This window comes from Podarcis cretensis (genome assembly GCF_951804945.1).
Source record: "Podarcis cretensis genome assembly, chromosome: 5".
NCBI classification, from domain to species: Eukaryota; Metazoa; Chordata; class Lepidosauria; order Squamata; family Lacertidae; genus Podarcis; species Podarcis cretensis.
Genome location: NC_137174.1, coordinates 63,540,221 through 63,562,150, shown reverse-complemented (window position 1 = coordinate 63,562,150; position 21,930 = coordinate 63,540,221). Strand labels below are relative to the sequence as shown.

At 43.5% G+C, this 21,930-nt stretch overlaps 3 protein-coding genes and 1 long non-coding RNA gene across 8 annotated transcripts in view; 2 read left to right on the top strand and 2 right to left on the bottom strand.

The window, feature by feature from the left end:
• Window positions 1-3,368, top strand: part of TRPM2 (transient receptor potential cation channel subfamily M member 2) — a 38,482-nt gene extending 35,114 nt beyond the window's left edge. The window contains exons 30-34 of the mRNA XM_079976164.1: window positions 62-148; window positions 981-1,086; window positions 1,579-1,680; window positions 2,385-2,501; window positions 3,165-3,368. Coding sequence (XP_079832290.1) covers window positions 62-148; window positions 981-1,086; window positions 1,579-1,680; window positions 2,385-2,501; window positions 3,165-3,290 — 538 coding nt within the window. The 3' untranslated portion in view covers window positions 3,291-3,368. The remainder of the gene's footprint in view (window positions 1-61; window positions 149-980; window positions 1,087-1,578; window positions 1,681-2,384; window positions 2,502-3,164) is intronic.
• A 3,564-nt stretch (window positions 3,369-6,932) lies between these two features.
• Window positions 6,933-10,825, bottom strand: LOC307216209. Of its 2 annotated transcripts, XR_013838998.1 has the most exons (3): window positions 10,695-10,825; window positions 9,661-9,761; window positions 6,933-7,112 (listed from the first exon to the last, which is right to left on the bottom strand). It is a non-coding gene; the product is annotated as an uncharacterized lncRNA (long non-coding RNA). The 2 variants fall into 2 exon arrangements; XR_013838999.1 differs by lacking the exon at window positions 6,933-7,112 and having other exon boundaries at window positions 9,646-9,761.
• LRRC3 (leucine rich repeat containing 3) lies at window positions 9,162-14,135 on the top strand. 3 transcript variants are annotated; one of them, XM_079976180.1, is made up of 2 exons: window positions 9,162-9,300; window positions 12,799-14,135. In XM_079976180.1, exon 2 carries the CDS (start codon window positions 12,827-12,829, stop codon window positions 13,610-13,612), a length of 786 nt encoding a protein of 261 aa, XP_079832306.1. In that variant the 5' UTR covers window positions 9,162-9,300; window positions 12,799-12,826; the 3' UTR covers window positions 13,613-14,135. The 3 variants fall into 3 exon arrangements, with proteins under 3 accessions (XP_079832306.1, XP_079832307.1, XP_079832308.1); XM_079976181.1 differs by lacking the exon at window positions 9,162-9,300 and adding an exon at window positions 9,714-9,804; XM_079976182.1 differs by lacking the exon at window positions 9,162-9,300 and adding an exon at window positions 11,901-12,029.
• Window positions 14,136-18,345: 4,210 nt separating this feature from the next.
• The window catches only part of TSPEAR (thrombospondin type laminin G domain and EAR repeats), a 35,119-nt gene continuing 31,534 nt past the window's right edge, over window positions 18,346-21,930 (bottom strand). For both annotated transcript variants that reach the window (XM_079977211.1, XM_079977212.1), the window contains 2 exons: window positions 21,554-21,655; window positions 18,346-19,873 (listed from right to left, as the gene is read on the bottom strand). In XM_079977211.1, the coding sequence (XP_079833337.1) occupies window positions 19,720-19,873; window positions 21,554-21,655 (256 nt within the window). In that variant the 3' untranslated portion in view covers window positions 18,346-19,719. The remainder of the gene's footprint in view (window positions 19,874-21,553; window positions 21,656-21,930) is intronic.

The following is a 21,930-nucleotide window of genomic DNA, read 5'->3' as shown; positions in this document are numbered from 1 at the left end:
ATCTTCATTATGTTGCCCACATCACACCAGCAGCAACATAGTTCTTTTAATATTTTTATAGGAATCCCATGGGAAGGACAGGCCTGAAGGGCCAAGGTATTCTTCGGTTCTTTGGACCAAATCATGCTCTTCATCCTGTTGTGACACGGTGAGTAGATAGGGTGCCATTTCTCATCCCTGTAAGTGTAGTCTTCTACTCTAAGTTGGTATATCTGTGCTCAGGACTTTGTGAGAAACCACAAAATAAGCTATAAATGAAATGTTAACATGATTTATACTTTGATTTCCAATAAAGGGCAGGAGACTGTTCTTACTCCTCAGTTCTTGGTTCCAATCAAGGGCAATTTCACCAGGTTATTTTGAGAGCAGCAAGATGCATTTTTTTCCTCACTTCAGACTTGTACTCATCCACAAGCAGTCTGCTTTTCACAAGTTAATACTGTAAAGTGCCCTGCCTATTTTCAGAGCACTTTTGAGCCTTAGCTGATAAATGCAGCGCCTTTGCAGGAGTAAGTGCTGTATCCATGACAACAACAGGCCAGGAAAAGAAACATGGATGTCCCTAGCCTGAAAACTGACTGATGCAGGTCATGTGGGCTGCAGATAGCTTCCTTGCTTCAGAAGACACTTTCTTGCTTCCAAAAAGCAGCGTTTTGTCCTTGTGTCCGGGAACTACATCAAAGAAATTGTATTTGAAGCTGAGAACACTTCACAGGCACCAGAGAAGTCCATCACAGAGGCTGTGGTGCAGAGACTTCTCACTATCATTTTTTAAGATGCATGTATACATAGAATGATGGCTATATCCTGTCTTTTTTCCATTACACAACTCAAGGCAGCATATGTTGGGTTCCCATGTGGTCTTCCATCCAGACAGTGTCCAGATCCAAATCTGCATAGCTGCCTCAAAGTCATTGTATCAAGTGTCTTCAAAACCATGGGATAATACTCTGTAACATCTTTCTCTGTGGTATTTGTAGCTGGAGGAGGAATGTGGATGGATCCATTTATAGAAAAAGCTTAAAGAAAATGCTGGAAGTCTTAATAGTAAAATTTCCCTTTTCGGATCATTGGGCTTTGCCTGGGGTAAGTAGTTATATTTCTTCACATCTAGCCCATATCTGAAGAAGGGAGGTGTATGCCAAGGTTTTATTAAAGTCAGAGTGATAAATTACATGAGCTGTTAAAACAACCATAGTTGCATTCCAGGGGTTCTGCCATAGAAAATGCCAACCCTAAAAAGCCTTTCAAAACAACAGGGCACTAAAACTATGCTAAGCTGACCTTCTTTCTTAGCCTTGTGCCAGTGAGCTCCCACTGATTGTTGTGTTAGGTGTATCTTTTGTCTGATTGGTTCTTAAAAGTTCAAGCCAGAGATTCTAGCTTTCTTGTTTGAGTTTCCAAGATTTGACTGTAATACTCATTCACTTGAAAGGCATACTTTCCTGCAACTCCAAGAAACGTTTGCCAGCTGGAAACCAGAAAGAAACTCCTGTCTTGGCCTAGTATCTTGGAACATACTATGTGGAAAGCTTTAGCTGCTTCATACATCAAGTAATGTTTTGATTTTTCTTCCAGGGATCTTTAGAGCCAGGGGAAGCTTTGCCACAGAAGTTGAAGCGGGTCCTAAGACGGGAATTCTGGCCACAATTTCAGAAATTGCTGAATCAGGGTACAGAGGTACTTTGAGCACCAGTGGGGCTTGACAGAAACAAGGACACTGTCAGTGAACCCCTTTGCCCCACTCCCAAAATAATGTATGAGAAGATGGTGGGGAACTACATTCCATTAGGCTTTGGGGCATGATGCACCAAATGGGCACATGACATAGTCTTAAATCAATAGTGTTTTAAAAATGAAGAGGAGGTTTCAGGCTCCAGACAATTCACCAGCACTTTGCAATTTCCTATGGACACTCCTCTGGTCATACACTCCTCAACTGCTGCCTTAGATCACATCTGTGGGCTGGGGTGCTGAGGCAGAGTAGACTCTGTCATGCTTTCCCATGAGCCCTTAGCTCGAGATCCACACAGTGATTCCTCCCTAAAAGGCCCAGTATGGAAAGCTGACACAGAGACATGGTGCGGAAGAGAAAGATGGAGGAAACAACTGGTAAGCTTGAATTGGTAGTTGTAACTCTAGGAGTCTGATGAAATCTAATTGCTGCCTGGTACTAACTTTACATCCTTGGGAACTTTGGTTGAGGTGTATTTTCTTTAATAAAGGAGCAAAGCCACCATGCCCTTGGAAAAGCTACTTTAATATCTACTCTTCACCTCAATCATTCGGAGAGATCTTTAGAACATAATGATCACCAACTTTAGGAAGAGTCCATACATTATGTCTTCTCTTTTTCCATCTACCCTTCATTCACCTACTTCTAGGTATACAAAGGGTATGTGGATGACCCCAGGAACACAGACAATGCCTGGATAGAAACGGTGGCCATTAGTGTGCACTTTGAAGAGCATAATGATGTGGAGATGAAGCGTATGAATTCGGTACATGCCATAATGCACCCTTATTACCCTTATGCCACAAAATTCTCCTCTAGAGATAGTGGGATGAAAGCCCCAGGTTTTGCAGAAACCATGGCATGAAATCTTGCTGTGTAAGAGGGAGAAAGGGCAGCTCCTTAGATCTTAAGCATCAGAATGGGCATGGTGCCAAGTGAAAATATGTGGGAAGCTTAAGAAAGATGATGCTGAGGGCATAGAAAAAGAAATCACTGGAAGAAATGAATGGGCAGATATTAGAGAGGTGGTTCTCTGTGTGTGCATGTATGCATCTGAGTGTGTGTGAGAGATAATTACCTAATACTACTCGGTAATTAAAATATTGCATTGCAGTTCCTGAGGGCTGTAATCTGAGGAATATTCAGCACACCTTGGTGTAATCAGATGCAGATCACAGTGCTATATATAGCACAAAGTAGAAAGTAGAAAGAAGTGGAGCAGGCCCCAAGAGTGCCTGTTTTGACTATTTTCCACAGGTTCTAATACCCGGTAGACCCACAGGTTCTAATACCCGGTAGACCCTGTTAGTAGATGTATTGATGGTTCTGAGAGAATCTATCCATATCACTTGGACTGTGACTTTGGCTTGTGAGAGGCTGATAGGAAGCTGACAGTAACCTACATTCCTTTTGGGGTTTCTTTCTGCAGTTTCTTCAGGGCTGTGATCTGGAGGCGACTGTCCGGTGGCAGGTTGTGGATAAGAGAATCCCGCTTTATGTGAACCACAAAGAACTCCTGCAGAAAGCATGTGTCCTCCTGGGGGCATACTACTGAGGACACAGGAACATCACCCTTAGTCTTCCTCCCATTTCTCTCTCAGCTCTTTAGAAATGCAGCAAAACCTGACTGACATCTTGCCTCTGGTGGTTTTCTTTGTGCGTTTTCTTTTTCCTGTGTGCAGAATAACACTTCAGCTGACGCTCACAAAACAACCATAGAAAGCAATGTAATCTTGGCCCTTGCATAACAGTTAGTATTTGCCCATAGAAAGAAAAGGGGGAGAGCATTCTTCTGTTGTTCTTCCTGGAGCAGGGCTGCTGCTTTTCAGCTGTTCCATTGGCTAACAATGTATCTTGCAACCCATACAGATACTCCTAGTGCTCAGGATGGCATTCTAAATCTGCAAAGTAGGCAGTGCAGTGGGGCCTGATTCTGGTTAGAATCACTGCTCTAATGGTAATGGAAAGAGGCCAGCTGCACTGCCTTCAAGATGCATGTCCTCTCATCAATGCTGCCTTTGGAAAAATTAGTCCTGTGTCCAGCATACAAGCCATTTCCCAAAGACTCTGAAACTAGGAATCTGTCGCAAGCAGAAGGCCATCAGCTTTCAGTAGATCAATTCACAAGTCTGATGTTGTTCCGTGACAAGTCTTTGGCATACTGAGCTGAAGAAGCATCTCTGAACCAGGCAAGTTGCCACGGTTAATAGAAGGCGACTTTTCCACTGCTACCTATTGCTTTGCTTTCATCAATGCAGTTCTGGCCAAGTTGAGGCTGGAAATTCATTCTGACACTGGGTTCTTTTAAAGGTGTAACCAAATCCGTTCTTTGCTGTGGAGATATGCCAAGGCAGAAAGAACCTCTGCACAATGCTTCTTACTGTTTATTATTTATTACATTTGTATACCACCTTTTCCTTCAAGAAGCTTAAGTTGGTGCAAATGGCTCTTCCCTCTCCTTTTCTGTGAGGTAGGTTATGTGAGGGGAAGCCCAGCCAGGTGGGTGGGGTATAAATAATAAATTATTATTATTATTATTATTATTATTATTATTATTATTATTATTATATGTGGAGAGACAGTGACTGGTCCAAGGTCACTTTTCTGTGAAGTAGGTTATGTGGAGAGACAGTGACTGGTCCAAGGTCACCCAGTAAGCCTCATGGCCGAGTGGGGATTTGAACCTTGGTCTCCCAGGTCCTAGTCCAACACACTAACCATGACATCACATGGGCTTTCTACACTGTTGATCCTAGACCCTGCAGGGTAAAGTTTTATAAAGTCTCCAGGCTCTTTTCAACTGAAACTACAGGAGCTTTCACTCCAGTAATGGGAAATCTCTGAACCTTGGGCCAAATACAGCCCACCATATCCCACAGTCCAGCCCACCAAGCCTGTCCCAGTGAGCCCTGCCCACCTGCCAACCACCCCATGTCATTTTATGGAGATAAGAGATCCCTCTGCCTGCTCCTTAAGGGTTTATCTCCAATTTTAGCGCTAAGTTCCACAGTGCACAGAGATAGATAGTCTGCATAAAAGTAAAAGGCAGCATTTCCACCCACTGCAGCAATAGAGTGAGGGTGAATAAGAGAGTGTTGAGGGAGGGATGTGAGTGAGAACCGTATGCCTTCATGTCTGATACATGTGTGTTTCTGACAATGGTAGGGAATGGAGATACTGTACATGTGTTTCATTTTTGGTAGCTTTTATTTTGCCCCACCCTCCGCAGGAATGTGGCCCCTAAAAGGCCAGATCTGCTCTTGGGCTGAAATAAATTTCCTCACCCCTGTTCTACTGCAACATAAAACTAATTGTCTTCTCAATTTGCAAGTAGGCTGACAGCTAGATTGCATCAGATGTTGACACAATTAAAACTTAGTTTGTTCATTCAAGGCACCCACATCATTTGAATTTTCTTAACTGTTTCCCCCTTTTCTGATTCTGTGCTCACCCTTTTGCCATCCAGCTGATAGTGTGCTGATTCTTGTGGTGAATCTGAGTGCAGTCTTTGAATCAAATTACTTTTCTCCATGCTCTCTTGGGTCATGTCACAATCATCCATAAGAATATAAAATGCCCTACCTGGATCAGACCAAGGTCCAAATAATCCAACATTTGATTTCCAATAAAAAGCGCAAGATGAAGATAGCTTCCCAGATATTTGGTTCCAGCATCTGGCAATCAGATGCATCATCTCTAAACATAACTGTTTCTGTTTTAGCTAATAGCCACTATAATAAAACTTACCTCTAAGTATAGGCCTTTAGCCAGGGTGCTAAAAAGGCACAAAGCTCCATGTTTTCTTTGATGGATCCTGTACTGCCATTTGGATGCACACAGTTTTGTCTGCATTGCTTACAGTTCTCTTGCGTTTAATACACTCCTCTTTTTAGTGCTCCATATATTAAGTCTTATTCTGCCTTACTTATGGGGCAAATTGACTGTGCTTTGAGAGGCCCAGGCTCTCAGCTTTAAAAACAATAATGTACTAAACTGCAGCAACTTACCATTTCTATGTTTTTCATGCTAGAAACTGTTGGGCCTTACCTAGTAAGGGTTAGTGAATGTGGTGCCCTCTAGAAGTTGCCAGACTCCAGGTCCCACCAGCCTTAGCCAGTATGGCCAGTAGTCAGGAACAATGAGAACTGTAGTCCAACAAGATGGCACCATGATGACTACCCCAGATCTAAAAGACTGGTGCGAGTGAAGTCAATGTGAGTTCAACGTAAAGTCAATTTATTTGAGTTCAAAGCCTAAATTAGTTTGCTTGAAGTAGGGTTGCCATATGTCCGGAATTCTGGAATATGGTAGTCGGAAACTGGGCGGAAAGCACTGAAATGTCTAGGACAATCCAGACATATGGCAACCCACGTCGGAAGTTTTGTGTTTGGATTTTCACGTTTTGAAAATATGGCAACCTTAGCTTGAAGAGTTACTGAAAGAATGTGACCACAATCTATGCCGCAGCATGGTAATTACTATTAGTAACAATTTATTACTGTAATAGTAAACTCTGGATTTAGCCTCAGGTAAAAAAAGGAAAATGTTCCCCAAATATCTTAAGCTTAGCTTGTGTTATGCATTCAATAAATTTCCATTTGTGTAATTTAAATCATGTAAGAGTTACTTGAAACATGACTACACAGTGAACTATGGCCAGAGATACTAATTCCCAGTAATCTGTTCTATTAGTGTTCTGATACACTCTGAATTCTTTTTCAACAACACTACAAACCTCATTTGTTTCAATGGAGGTAATTTGCACAGACAAATCCTTTTTGTTTGCCCTTTCTTTTGGCAATGCATAATTGACTAGATGGTCCCTGCTCACAAGTACTCATCACACAGAAACAACATTTTACAAAGAGTATTCCCATGAGCATTTTCACAATTCCAAATGGTGCTGGTCTAATCCTTCTTTGTAAGATACCACTAATCCATTATGTGTAAGATTAATTAGAAGAAACTGCTTCAAATGCCATTACTGAAATGCTTTTGCTTCGAATTTTCTCTGGACTGTAGTGCTCCTACTTCACATTCTTCCTCATACTCACCTTAATATTGGGGCATCTTGATATTTCATGTTAGTCCAATGGTGCTAATGTTAATGGATTCTATGCTTATGCCTCACATTGGTCTGCTGCTGCTTAATAAAAAGCTGTGCTTTCGCCAAGTGTTGATATATCCATGCCAGAGATTCCATTAATGCTGCTGCTTTTTATTTATAGGTGGGAAGATTGTATAATACACTGTCAAGACTGCAGCTAGTTTTTCCTCAATAGCTTTACTCTCTGTTAATCTGTAGCAATCTGTAGTTTGATCTCCCATTCATTTGCAGATTTTTTATGTAGAAATATTCTAAAAGCCTGAGACAAATCTGGGAAGGTTCATGAAAGAGACAGAACTTGAAGACATGTTTTTAATAGAATTGTATTGATGGGCTGGTCCCAGAGAATATGAAACATGAATATGTTGTGACCAAATGATGTAATTTTAGCAGTGAGACCACTATGGACACACATCTGGAGGATTCAGATAACCTACTGTGCATGTCCCCCTCCATAGTATACCCCACATCAAGCTCAGAGTAATCCTGTTTTGGTTTTCAATAAAAGCCTTATTTGCACATGCTGATTTATCACTACTGACTGGCTCATGCAAATGACAAAGCCATTCCTCCCATCTTAAAGTGCTTTTTAATAGTAAAGTGCTTACCAACTTTAAACAAATTTGAAATAAACCAAGTGGTTGAAAACTACAAGACAAACAGGTGCTTGAAAAACCATCAGCATTCAGTTTGGAGCTATGTATGCATGTCCTTTAAGGTGGCAGTTGGGAGAAGAGGTCACTACAGCAGAAACACTTGTGCACAGGAATGGGTAAGTGCATTCAGCCTAAAATTACACCTTTGATTCCCCTCAATTTTTTTTCCTTAGAATATTCAGCCTTCAAAGGCCCAATTTAAAAGTGAGTCCATGAGACATGTGCGTAGCTGGGGGGGGGGCACAGCTGCCCCCCTAAATCAAGTAAATAAAATAAAAATAATCAGAATATTTGAAATTGAAATGCTTGCTGAGGTCACTTGGATGATGATGTGGTGCATTCTAGTGATAAGTGATACACATGGTTTTTATGAACTGACCAATTGCATCACAGGTAGCTCAGTTCTGGAACAAGACAGGTGTGTGTTCTGTTCCCTCCCCCCAACATAAATCCTGGTTACACCTATTCCATGAGATGGGTTTTAAGTGTTTGTGTGAACATGAGAAGACTCTTGCAAAAAGCACTCTGAAGGCCTTTCTAATACAACATTCTGGCCTCATGAGAGCCAACAAGTTGCCTATGGGAAGCTCATAAGTATGACCAGAGTGCCAAAGTGCTCTCCTCCCTTGTAGATTTTAGGCAACAAAATTTTAATGCCTAATCAGGACAAACCTGTGACCAGTGAATTGTTCAGTAGTGTTGCAATGTTGAAACTGGACAAACAAAAGCAGTACACAAATACAATTTTGATATTGAATCAGATCTACAGCTTTCAAATACTGCAGTTTTGAAGTTTTTAAAATGGCAACTGGTCTCCTGCTATACTGCACACTGCATATTTTTAAGAGATCCAGAAATCTTGTGTAATATGGCAGCTATACAGCAAAGGGCCTCTGAACAGGAGCATCTCTCAGCCCATCTAAAAAGGCTTAATTGAAGTAGACAGTATGAGAACTCCTTCCAGGCGGCAGGCCCCAGTCAATTTTCACAAAGGTTTTCCCCTCTCAAAATTCCCTACACATCCGAACACACGTGTGCGGATCCCTTCCCGCCGCGGACTTGCAACCAAAGTTCTATTACGTAGAATGGTAGTAAGTGCCTATGAATTACTGTACGGCCTTTTAAGTCTTTGGGCCAGACAAACGGGGCTCACGCCCTACGGCGTTTGTCGTGGACCCTTCCGTTTTCCTGCAAACACATGCCGGGTATGCATGTGCCACGTGCGCGCAGACGCGAGTTCCCCATCCCGTGCCACCGTTTCTCAACACGAGGACTAAAATGCAACTTCACAGATGGCATTTTAGTAGCTAATAAAAGCGGCGTTCGGAGCGAGACCCAAGCCGGCGGCTCGACAGCAGACGCAACCAGGACTGGCGGCTTTCTCTGGCCTCCCCGGATCTGCTTTCCAAATGCGTAAAAGCGCAATATGGCTGTGAGCGCGAGGCAAGGCGAGCCTCCCTTCTGCCTGAGCGGCAGCTGCCCCTTTAAAAAACCCAAGGATGCCCCCCTCCAGGCTGTCGGTGACAAGCAGGCGCTATCCAATTACAGCCGGCAGCCCCCATGAACGGCTTTGTGTGCGACTGGGAGGAAGGCGAGAGGATGGCAGCAACAAGTCCTGCGCGCAAGCGGGCTGCAAGTCCTCGCCGCGGTGCTGCTGCTGCTGCTGCTGCTGCCGCCGCCGCCGCCTTGGGCTGCGCCCGCCCCCTCGACTAAGGGCGTAGCCAGGAGAGCGGCGCTGCGCTGGTGGCGCGGGAGAAACTTGGCACAGTCGCGTCCGGTGGGCTCCAGTGACCTTCGCTCAGGTAACGCGCCTGCACGCCATCCTCGGGTTGGGGAAGCGAGGGAGGTGTGCGCCGGGGAGGGCCAGCCGGTCGGTTTAACGGGGACGGATCTGCAGGATGGATAGGATCCATAGCGATCTAAGTTAAAGCAGTGTTGGCGAGGCTCTCGGAGCCCTGCAAAGCGGGATTCCGAGATCCGGGCTGCTTTTGCACTGCGGGCATCGTGCTCGGAAGTCTGCGAAGCGCCGTGTGGGCGGATGCTGCAGCGAGATCTTTAGTGCCGTATTCACATCGCCTGGAGGGAAAGGAGAGATCAGCGTCTTTTCCTTGTTGGGCTTACAGCAGGGATGGCCAAACCTCTGGGCGTTATGACTCATGTACCTTTAATAGTTGTGGGGAAAGCAGCAGATGCCTCTTGTCATGTCACGGCGCTTGCCCAGCTTGGAAAAGCTGCGCCTGTCAGAATTCCCTCGACGACGCATCTATTAAAGGGAAAGGGAGCGCCGCCGCTGAAAACGTTCCTAGGTAGGACAAGGGAGGGGGGAAGCAGCGGGATTCTCCCAGAGATAGAGGGGATTTCTCCTCTATCATCATCACCATCGTCATCATCACTACAGTCAAAGACTGAGATCCATAACAGGATACATACGGCTGGGCATCAACACCCCATAATGCCCTGATGTTCAAATGCAAAATAACTTCAATTTTCTAGATCCCAGCTGGCCACTAGCAGGGCATATTTATACTACAGACTTAAGCTGTAGTGTAGCAGTCCTAGTCATTTCCTTTCCTCGGGGAACTCTGGGGATTGTAGTTCTATGAGTAAAGGTTTAGAGATGTCATAGAATTGTAAGTACCCTTCCGCAGACTATGGTTCCCATCCATCATAGTTAAGCTTGTATAAAACTGATACAAATTTGTGGTGTAGAATGGGCTATGAGTAGCGTAGGTTGAGGCATGGATTGATAAATGCAACAGCAACGATAATGGCCATCAGTTATGCAGTTTTCAATGTCTTGATTTTTTAAAAATTGGGGTCATTTTATCAACAGCCATACGAAGTTGGTAATATATTCTGAACATGATTCAAATAAATATTTGAGTGTTATGCACAAATGCATGTGACGAACCCGACAGACCTGGTTTCATTGAGGGAAAAATACTTCTGAAGGGTATGCTTTTTAAAGCAGAGGTGTGGTAGGGGTTAAGGGAGTGCCTAACCCCTTTCAGACTCATCACTTCTCCACTCCACATTGCCCTCCACAGCTGCTTTTCCCTATGTAGAGGGTACACATTTTATTTATTTTAATGTATTTTAAGGTACTTTTATATCGCTTACTATTATTAAGAAAATCTCAAAGCAGTTCGCAATGTAAAATATCTTCAGGAATGGATAGGGTGACGCTGTCACATACCTGAATGGGACAAGACAGTGGTAAGGTTGAAACACTGCCCCCCTGCTGCCACACTCGGCAGTGTTGCTGCTGCCCAGATGGTGACTGGCACCACAGCACTGGTTGCTCCTGCATACATTAAAACTATTTTGAAAAATACAAATATCAGAAAAATATACGATTGTAGAATCTAGCATTCATTATTGGGAAAACCTTTGGTTAAATGGATGTGACATACGGTAAGCATTCTGTTGTTAATACCTCTCTGATAACAGGGGAGAAGGCCCATTTCCTTCTTGCCACCTGTGGAGGAAAGGAGGGCAGGGCATTTCCTTACTTAATCTATAATAACAAAATCCATCTCTCATTCCAGTGCTGCTCGTTCAGCCTCGCTTACTTTGTCTGAACCCTTAACTTACCAGTAACCCAGTAAGGTTGGGGGATAGGCATGGTACAACGCTAGTCATATACAGATATTACATTTAACAAAGGTATTTTACCTTTATGACCTACAAGATTATAAGCTTAGCTGGTTACTTTAAAATAGTGCTGTAGTATACACTTTGTTGTTACTGTCAGTTTAAATATCAACAGCTTATATCCAACTATAATGTTAAACTTAGACAGCTTTAAGGAAGCAGTTAGTTACCCTATAAAAATCTTTTGCCAAATTGCCCTTCTGTTCTCTCCACCCAAGTTAATCCCCACCCACACTGTAGTGGAGGACTTTTTCCAATCCTTTTTTCTGACCTGTGTAAGTACTGGCTTGTCTTGCTGTACTGCCGTCAGAATCTTCCCTCACTACTCTCATGCCAGTCACCAGAGTCCAGCATTTCAAGCTGCTTCTCCCTTCTCCCTTCAGTGCTGCCGGCAGGTTCTCCCCTTTTCTATTCAGCCTAAGCCAAATGATTCCACTGTCCTTCATCCACCAAGCTGCTCTACCTCCCTCTCAGGTCTTCCTTCCTCTTATCCAATCCTCTTCCTCTGGTTTTGTCTCTTCCTTTTGGCTGACTCCACAGACACCATGCACCTCCAGCTGTCTCCAGCCAACTAACTAACCACTGACCAGCAGCTGACCTTATATGTGCTTCTTCTGGCCCTTCCATTCCAGTCCCAGCCAATCACACTGTTTAACTGAAAGTTCTAAACCTGCACCCACCAATCAAAATGTGCATATATTCAACCCTTTATTTGCATACTGGGAATTCTAATACCAATCTTTCTTCATAGGTGTCAGTTAAGGCCCTGAGCGACAGTTAAACTAACTGCCACACAAAAAATTCCTCACATAAAAAAACATTACAATGGACAATACAATACAGATGTCAGAACACATTGCATTGTAGCCAGTAAAATGTAATTCAAATGTAAAACAGGATTTATTCACGTGTCCCCTGCCCTTTCTAAATGGAAGAACACCAATATCTAGATTATCTTTAAAGTCCTCTTCAGCTATGATCCAAAACCAGTTAAGCACCCCTGCCTCCTGCTTCCACTGTTGGTGCCAGACCTGTGTTTGTACTAATCTCAGCCAATGTGACTTTGGGAGCATGTATTTGCCAAGGCCATATGGGCTAACTTCTGCCGTCATTTGTTTGTGTCCTCCCTGCCCATGTCCATGGTTCCAGCAAAGGAAGGAAGGCTGGCTGGCTGTCAGGCCTTCGTAACATGCATTTGTAACATGTCCTCAAACTTTGTAGGACAGCAGGTGCTTGGTCGGCTGTCTTAGACTGAACCAGAGAATCACAAATCCTAGAAAAACCTATTCGTATTGTCTTCCCTGTGGTGATCAGTGCCAGATTACCAAAAAGGCAGAGTAAGCACCATCTTATGGGCCCTACAACAATGGGCCAAAATAATATTGATTTGACGTTGAAAGAAAATTACAATCAAGCTTTCTTAGTTCAATGTGAGGGCCTCCCCTCCCCTGAGATTTTGACTGTCTAGGGGCCTCCACAGGGTTTAATCCGGCACTGATTTGGGTTGCTTACCCACCTCTGGAAGACAAGAGGAATGAATGAGGAGCAGATGGCTGGGCTGGACCTGTGTCTCTGCAGATAGCTGTGTGATGGTAGGAATTCTTAGTTTAAAAGATTTTGAGAGAGCCTTGCCTTTGCCTTTGCAGCCATGCAGGACTGCACACTCCTGATTGGATGACCAGCATGTTTCTAGCAGCTGAAGCATCTCGGCCTGCGCTGTTGTTCTGGTCTCAAGCCCTCTTCTGCCTCCTCTTCTGCGCCCCTTCTGGTTGTTGTACCTCCTGCCCAGACCAGTGCCAGTGCACCAACTACTCAGGAGCCACAGCTGTTCTGTGCAGTGCTAGCAACCTAGATGAAATTCCAAAAGATATTCCCAAGGACACCATGTTTTTGAAACTGGATGCCAATAAGATCACCTCTGTCCCTAATAGCACATTCAGGCACCTCGCCCACTTGCAGGAGATAGACCTCTCCAAAAATGCCATTGAGAAGATTGATTCTGCAGCGTTCAAAGGGGTTGCCGATGGCCTGCGGCTGCTTGACCTCTCTGGCAACCATATCCAGAGGATCCCAAAGGAAGCCCTGGTCAACTTAAATGCCATGATCCGCCTGTCCAATAACCCCTGGCACTGTGAATGTACTCTGCAGGAAGTCTTGTGGGAAGTGAAACTAGACCCCGATTCAGTCAACGAGATCACCTGCCAGACATCTGTGCAAGAGGAGTACGCTGGGAAACCACTGCTCCATATCCTCGATTCGGGCATCAACTTTTGCAACATGCACCAGAAAACCACGGATGTCGCCATGTTTGTTACCATGTTCAGCTGGTTTACTTTAGTCATCAGCTATGTGGTGTACTATGTTCGGCACAACCAAGAGGACACAAAGAAGCACCTGGAATATCTGAAATCCCTGCCTAGCACAAGGGTCCCTAAAGAGACCATCAGCACTATCCTGTAGCCAGGAATGTTGATCCTTGGCTGGACTTCCAGTTTTCTATGTAGGAAAGAACGTTGGGAGGGACTTGGGACATTTATGTCCAACTAGTTCTGCAACAACTTTTTTTTTAACAAAAACAAACCAACAGTTTAATAGAAAATGAAAACTTGTTGTTATATAAATATAGGAAGAGTGTCCAATCCAAGGTTCTCGTGTTCTGTGCCATATTACCAGCAGAAGGATTCCAGCAGAAACTAGAGATAAGGAGATCTGCTTTCTAGGAGAACTTTAGGACAATGGACGGTTGATGTGAGATGTTTACAATCAGGATTTGATTCTGTGGGAGAGACCCCAAAGCCCTGCAGTGTCTAGAACTTGGTGGCTCCAAAAATGCTTTTGATTTCAATGGGAAGTATGTACATGGTTGACCTTTACTTGATTCTTTGGGACACTGCAAACACACACTCTCAGGAGTTTTTGGAACCACACAAAGTCCTTTCTCTCAAATCGGTAAATTGTGCAAGCATGCACACGCATAGATTCATGTACGTGAGCAGGAATTATGTTTGATGTAAGTGTGCTTGTGTTGCAAAGCTGAAGAGGGTATGTGCTTCCTTTGGGCTTACGTATTACATGGCATTTGGAGCCTGCACCTCTTCACTCTCTGTTAGGTTACTAACCTATTTTCATGGTGACCACTATTAAGGTGAGCATTGAAAATAATCAGAGAGGACAATTTTAAGCATATATTATGTAACGAACGAGCCTGAGCAGGCTTCTTCCACAGAAAGGGAGGAAGGAAGCACGTGACTGAAAATGCTTATTTCTAAATATGCCTCTTTCTCATATCGCAAACCCACCCCCCTTCCTCAAGGATGGTCCTAAAATGTAGCTGGTGCTGGTATTTAGTAAGGCAGAAAAGTAGGGTATGGATTATATGTAAACTAAACAAAAATTAGGGGGCAAGTTGCTACACTCAACATGTCTTTCCAGCTGACAAAAATTCCTAGGCAACGCAGCTCATTTGCTGAAACAATAAACAGTAAGGAAATAAAATTTCAAGTGGTTCCTCAAACTGTTAAAATAATCTCAGCTGCTGCAGTATTCAAAGCTCCAGTAGCCTTTTTAGAAAAATGGGTATAGCTACATGCATGTTTGTTGAGACTCTGTTTCTACAGTACACACGATCCAATTTAATAGTACTCTGGCAATTAACAGCCAAAATAAAAAAGAGGGATAACACAGTGCCAAAAGAACAGGATTTTAGGGCCTTTTTCTGATTATCCCTTTATGCACATTTGCTATTCAGCTGTTGTGCCCCTGACTTCCTCAAGGTTGGGTTGCAGGGATATCTCTCAGCCCAACACTCACAACTGCTATGTTACATTACTGGTGGAACACAAATCATCCTTCTGTTAGCACACACATTGCTACTGGGATGTCCTTGTAGTATGCAGTTGTGTATCACAGACAACTTGTGCCTGTGACATCACTAATGATGCATTACACAAATGCCTGTTTTGTGAACTTTATATTGGGAGGCTGTGTGCTCTTTGGGTTCCATTGCCACCATAGTGGAGTGCTCATCTTGTGCTACTTTAAAAAGGAATGTTTGGACTTCTTCACACATTGCTTTTTCAAAAAAGGTTGGCACTGTCTAAGATTCCCTCACCTAACCATTTGCTCTTCAGTTTCAGGAGCACTGCTACTGCTGCTGCCTATAAAGATTTTTAGACACTTCAGAAAGATTAAAAAACAATACAGCCCCTGCCTATAGGGTACATTTGAAAAAGGGGATGGGCATGAAACAGCAAATTAAGCACTTTGAGGCACCAGTTCTTTCAGAATTTACACTAATGTTTAATGACCAAGTGGAGTGGCTGTTAAGAGAGTGTTCTGGGAATGGAGAAGCCAATTGACAGTTTGTCATAGCCAAGCTGAAGAATGGAGTGGATATATTTTACTGGATTTTATTTGTCTACAGTCATACCTCGGGTTGCGAACACTGTGTGTTGTGCGTTTTCGGGTTACAGACTGCGCCGAACCCGGAAGTACTGGAACGGGTTACTTCCAGGTTTCAGTGCTCGCACATGCACAGCAGCACAAAATGACGTCACGCGCATGCACAGAAGTGCCGAATCGCGTCACTCACGTGCACAGACGTGGTGCTGCAGGTTGCTAACGTGCCTCCCGTACAGATCACGTTCGCAATCCGAGGTATGACTGTATTTACTGTATTTTTCTGTATATAAGACGTCTCCTATTTGGGGGGACTCCAAATTAAGAAAACACCCCTCAGCACTACCCATGTAAAAGATGAGCCCCAATTTTAAACCTAATTTTGTGATAGAAAAACCACCCTAGTCTTATACACGAAAAAATATGGTAATTTTCTTGTCGAGTGTGACTACCCCCCCACCCCCGCCCGCAGATACAGTGCTGGAGCACTCCTACTGCACATTTTTAAAGAAGTTGTATACTGTATCCTTTAAAAAAGTGATATCCTTTCCCTGACAAGATGATTACCTGCATCCATTATACATAAGGATGACATATTAGAATCATAGAGTTGGAAGAGACCACAAGGGCCATTGAGTCCAACCCCCTGCCAAGCAGGAAACACCATCAGAGCACTCCTGACATATGGTTGTCAAGCCTCTGCTTAAATACCTCCAAAGAAGGAGACTCCACCACACTCCTTGGCAGCAAATTCCACTGTCGAACAGCTCTTACTGTCAGGAAGTTCTTCCTAATGTTTAGGTGGAATCTTCTTTCTTGTAGTTTGGAACCATTGCTCTGTGTCCGCTTCTCTGGAGCAGCAGAAAACAACCTTTCTCCCTCCTCTATGTGACATCCTTTTATATATTTGAACATGGCTATCATATCACCCCTTAACCTCCTCTTCTCCAGACTAAACATGCCCAGCTCCCTTAGCCGTTCCTCATAAGGCATCGTTTCCAGGCCTTTGACCATTTGGGTTGCCCTCCTCTGGACACGTTCCAGTTTGTCAGTGTCCTTCTTGAACTGTGGTGCCCAGAACTGGACACAGTACTCCAGGTGAGGTCTGACCAGAGCAGAATACAGTGGCACTATTACTTCCCTTGATCTAGATGCTATATTATGCTGTTGATGCTGGATCAGAGCTAATGCAAGCACAATGGATAAAATCTGGTATGTTGTGTGTGTCTTTATTGTCTGGAAAACAATCGTACGCATTATGCTGAAGCTTAAATCAGGTGTTGTCAAGCCTAAATCAAGTATCTTTTCAGCAACAATTCCACTCTGTGGGTCTAGGGGCAGGAAGCCAGCCCATAAAGATACCATTCATCTTATTTTAAGCAGATGAATGTAGGACTTGGTTATAACCGAAAAGGAATAATTAGCAAGTTTTGCTGGGAGGGTTTTGCTCATTATTTGTGCCTGGTGTGTGTGTGTGTGTGTGTGTGTGTGTGTGTGTGTTACCTAGGCAACAGCTACCCACAGCACTGTTTAGCCGAAATGTTTGGACTTCTTCACACATTGCCTTTTCAAAAAAGCTTGGCACTGTCTTAAGATTCCCTCACCTCAAAGGAACTGTCAAAATGTGAAAGTAACAAACAGGTGACATCATCTAGGTCAGAGAACCAGGAGCAGCTTTCTGACTGACTTTAGAGATCACAACTCACCGAGAACAGCCCCTGCTCTGAATGCAGAAGATCCAAGATTAAATCTCTGCCACCTCCGGTTAAATGAATCAGGTAACAGCTGATGGTGAGAAAAACTTCCATGAGACCCTAGACAGCTACTCCCAGCTGGAATATTGGTGCATGTCCAGAGTAGCCAGTGGTGTGCCATCCAGATGTGTTGGACTACAGCTGCCATCATCCCTGGCCATGATGGCTGAGGGTTAGAGAAGCTGGAACATAGCAACATCTGGAGTGCAGAATGTAGGCTCCCTGTTTTAGACAGATAAAATAGTCTTACATTGTTGCTGGTTAAGTGTACGCTTACTAGTACAGTAAAGTCAGGCTTGCTGCTGTTTGTTGTGCCTGGTATGGGAGGAACAGGGCAAACATTTCCTCAGACTGCTTCACACACCCCACATATTTCCTGCATGAGGGTTATATTGCCCAAAAGACCTACCTAGAAAATGCCATTACTAAAAAAACCCACTAATTGGCTTAGTCCCCTTCATACTGTTAACAGCATCCTTTGGAACATTCTCCTTCATTGCCCCCTCCTGGGCTTGGTAAGGAACACAACCATTTTATTTTTTAGTTTTAGCCTGAGCTAAAATTAGTTAAACCTATCTATAAAATTAAACTATATAAATTATAAATTAGTTAACATAAGTGGATTAGTTGACATAAGTGGTCAAGAACGTCTCACTAGGAGTTGTGATTGCATAGGATGCTTTGGAATGGGGTTGCTTCACTCATCCTTGCACCTTGTAGGCTGCATTCCAGACCCTGTAAAATGTTCTCATCTCTAATCCCCTTTGAGATTTACCTATGCTAGTGGCCAAAGCCACAATCTGGGGCAGTGAATTCCATAAATTAATTGTGCATTATGCAAAGTAGTAGTAAAAATCAGCAGTCATCTTTTATGTTTTGTTACTTCAGTGTGTTTTTGCAAAGAAAGCTGAACCTGACTTAGGTAAGTCTGGTAGCCAGGTAATGTGGACCTAGAGTGTTATGGCAACTGGAACTGCATTTGTTCACTTATTTCAGCTAAGATGGGTGTTTGGGTCTACAGTGCTAACAAAAAATAACCCCTGAGGTTATGAAAGTCACTCTGTCAATTTTATTGGGTGCTACTTTCAAAATTGCAAATATTCTTTGGATAATAAATAATAATTCCACCTCCCTATAAGAACTGCTATTGTCAATAGTAGCAATTCATACAATATAAACATATCATTTATAGAGAATGATTTGAAATCCTTTGCAATAACAAGAATTAGTTATATTTTGGGGGATTATTCACAGGCTAACATGTAAGCAAAGACTGAGAAAGCACCAATGAAAATGGAGTAGAGCTTACTAGAGAAGTGTCACAGATCCACATGACAAGGTACTAATGGCTTTCCAAATGTCAAGAAGCACCATTTTGTGAAATCCACAATAGCTGTTCATAAAGCCTAAACATAACAAGAATACATCTGACTTTCCATTCCTTGTAGTTATGCTGAAAATGTGGAAGACTAATGTACAGATCAGAGGGACTTTGTAAGGCCAGGGCTTTCACCATAGCCCACTGGTCTGTGCAACTGTTGGCATGACGACGTCCCAAGCCAGTATGGGTTGTGCATCTTCTCTGGTGGGAAGGCAGTACTTTGTATTAAGGGAGTAATTGGGCTTCAGATTTTCTCAGCAAGGCCCAGATATTTTCCCTTGAACTCCTAAAATCCAGAGCCACGAATAATTGCCTGAACTGGTTTAACAGCTTTGAAAAAACAACAGCTGAGTCTTTGCTTTAGCACAAAGCTCTCAAGCTACATACAGCGTATCCATATCCGAAGGAATCTTCTTTCCATTCTACTAGGATCTTTCTCAGGGATTCAGCAATATCCACAAGAGCTCACAGTGGGTTGGAATATGCCAAAATGGTGCACACTGAAGCTCTTCCCATAAAGTGACATGGCAGTGGAAGCATTCATCTGGAATCTGGAAGGAGTGAACCCAAATGCTTATATTTGTTCCATATTGCTAAGTTGGGGGGTCAGTAGCCCATAATGTGCTAAAGGCATCTTCTAGTTTCTGTTGCCCACAAGGTTGTGGATTATATTAGCAGCTCCTTAGGTCTGGAAGGTGTTCAGAAGTGGGCATGTGTTTGTCTTGCATGGATGGTGTGGTATGTCTGAGAGAGAGAGAAATCAAGGTTACTGAACTCACTAATATCACTGGCCAGCTCCAAGTTATGTATATTCCTAGCTCATTCCAGGTATTGGAAAACAGGTTTGAAATCTAATCCAGAGCAGCCTAATCCAGAGAGGCAACCTGGGTATCTATCCTATGGCATCTCTGGCATTCATGGCAGTGACTCTTTGGTACAGCATTCCTGAGCCTAGCCCTGAGTAGCCAAAGTAGTTCCTCACAAGTCCGGACTTGCCCACTTGTTTGCAGCAAATCAAAGCACCCCTGTCCAGATCAAAAGGTTTTCAGCTTCAGCACCCTGGATAGTGGTTCTTTTGCACTTGAATACATGAGGTAAGAGCCAGCTGCAGTGGTGAAAGCTTCCCAGTCCCTACAGCCAAACGTTGGAAGATGGTGAACAGCTACAAAGCCTTCATATCCTTGCCATCTACAGTAGAGAGAGAAAAGAGTTACTCAATGCTCATGATCACCAACCTCACAGGATCCGTTTTACCCCACTGCCTTCAAACAGCTTTCCCGTTCAGAAAAAGGCCTAGTGAGGAAATGGGCTCCTTTAACACCAGTTCAAATAGCTTACCTTATAGATAGCGTACACGCTCCTAACACCCAGTATAACTGTATCATATTTGAAGGGGCCACTGGCATTGTGCCGCAAGGCAGCACTTGAAAGTAAGTGTGGGAAACTAATTTCCGCCCAGGGGCCACATTCCCTTCTGGGGGACACATGTGAGTGGTGTAACAGATGTGTGTCTCTTCCTTTGTACAGTGGATCATATGTAGATTTACAAAGAAAGCACATCTCCCCAGCCACCATTCAGGTAAGCAAGTGGTCTCGCCACAATTCAATGACATGTCCTGGCCAGGCAAAAGCACTTAAGAAGTGTGTGGAGCACAGTCAGTGAGCTGGTGTGGCTTCGTGAGGGGAGACATAGGCTGGGATGAAGGGGTGAGCTGGCCCCAAGAGTTAAACAGAGAGGCTCAGAGGGCCATTTTTGGCCCCTAAGCCTAAAGCTCCTCACCTCTGGCTTTCAGAGGTGACTTCTGCATGTAGCCTAGTGTACAAAGTTATGTGGCTTTCAGAGACTCACATGGTAGTGCCATTGACTTAGGAAGGGAAATGTACTGTGGGCACAAATTGGGGGTAACAGACTGAGTCGTGGTAGCCAGCAGGGCTACACAGGTGGAGCTGCATTGCCTTTTGACTTTCCTACACCATGATTCACTGCCGGTTCCTGAGAGGGAGTGGGAGGGGCAGAAGGGAAGAAAAACAGTCCTAACAATTGTATTAGGGAATAAATTGCATGTGCAGCACCCTCTGTGCACACCCACTCCTGACTGTATATCCCTCCTCTCCAGGACTGCACAATCAAGTCAGTATCCAATAATGGATGGCTGCTATTGCTTGACAGTATTCAGATATAATTTTAGGGCCATTCACTTCCACTTAAGGTTTCCAATACAGTGCACAAGGCCAGTCTTCATAGCAAGTTGTTGCAAGTCATATCCTTTCTCCCAGAGGACATGTTGTGTGATCAAAAAGGAAACTGGGTTGGTCTGGCTAGTCCCAGAGGAATGGAGAAGATCAAACACCATGCCTTTTTTTAATGGAAGGAATAAAACCCAGGGAAGTAGAGCTAATTGGTTTGGTTTTAATATCAAGTGGAGGAAACAATAAAAAAACCAGTACATCTGTTACTGAATAGAACAAACGAGTGATCATTAACAGTTCACATGGTCTTATTGAGAACAAATGATGCCAGACTGACCTAGTTTCCTTCTTTCATAAAGTAGCTGACTTAATAGAGCTGGTGTATTTTATATCCTCCTGGAAAAGCTTCTGAAATATGTAACAGGTAGCAGAGTGTGTTGCGGGCAGGTAGCATGGGTTCTCAGCAGTCTGGGAAATTGTACTTAAAGGGTAAATATTAACTAATCAACAGTGGTATCCAGTGAGATGCTCCTGGGATAGTTCCTGGATCTGGTGTTTCAATGTATTGAGGGCTAGTGCACATATGTATACCCTTTAATTATTCCAAGTAGAATGTGAGGAAATAATAATCAAGTATGACTCAAGCTATGACACTGAGGGGGTTGTGCACCTACTTACCTGTAAATAATGCTGTTTACAGCAAAGGTCACACCATCAAATGAATTTGCTACCACCAAAAAGTTATCTTCTCCAACTGAAAAGAACTCCCAATCCACAGCACTGCAGCAGAAACCAACCAAACAAAAGAGATTACAACAACGGGATAACTGCCTGGGAAAACATCCTCTTTCCATTTACTATTTAGAATACATTTTTTAAACCATTTCCCAAAATCAGACTATTTTAAGAGAAGTGAGCGTTTTCATCTTTCTATTATACGTTTCGACCACCTAGATCAATTTAAGAACACATTTTGGACTGCAGTCTTACAATTTTTTAAAAAAAGAATCAAAACATTCTGGCAGACCGAAACACATTCTATTATCAAAATGGCA

Coding starts and splice junctions, on each gene's coding strand:
- LRRC3 (XM_079976180.1), top strand. CDS start 12,827: ATGACCAGCATGTTTCTAGCAGCTGAAGCATCTCGGCCTGCGCTGTTG.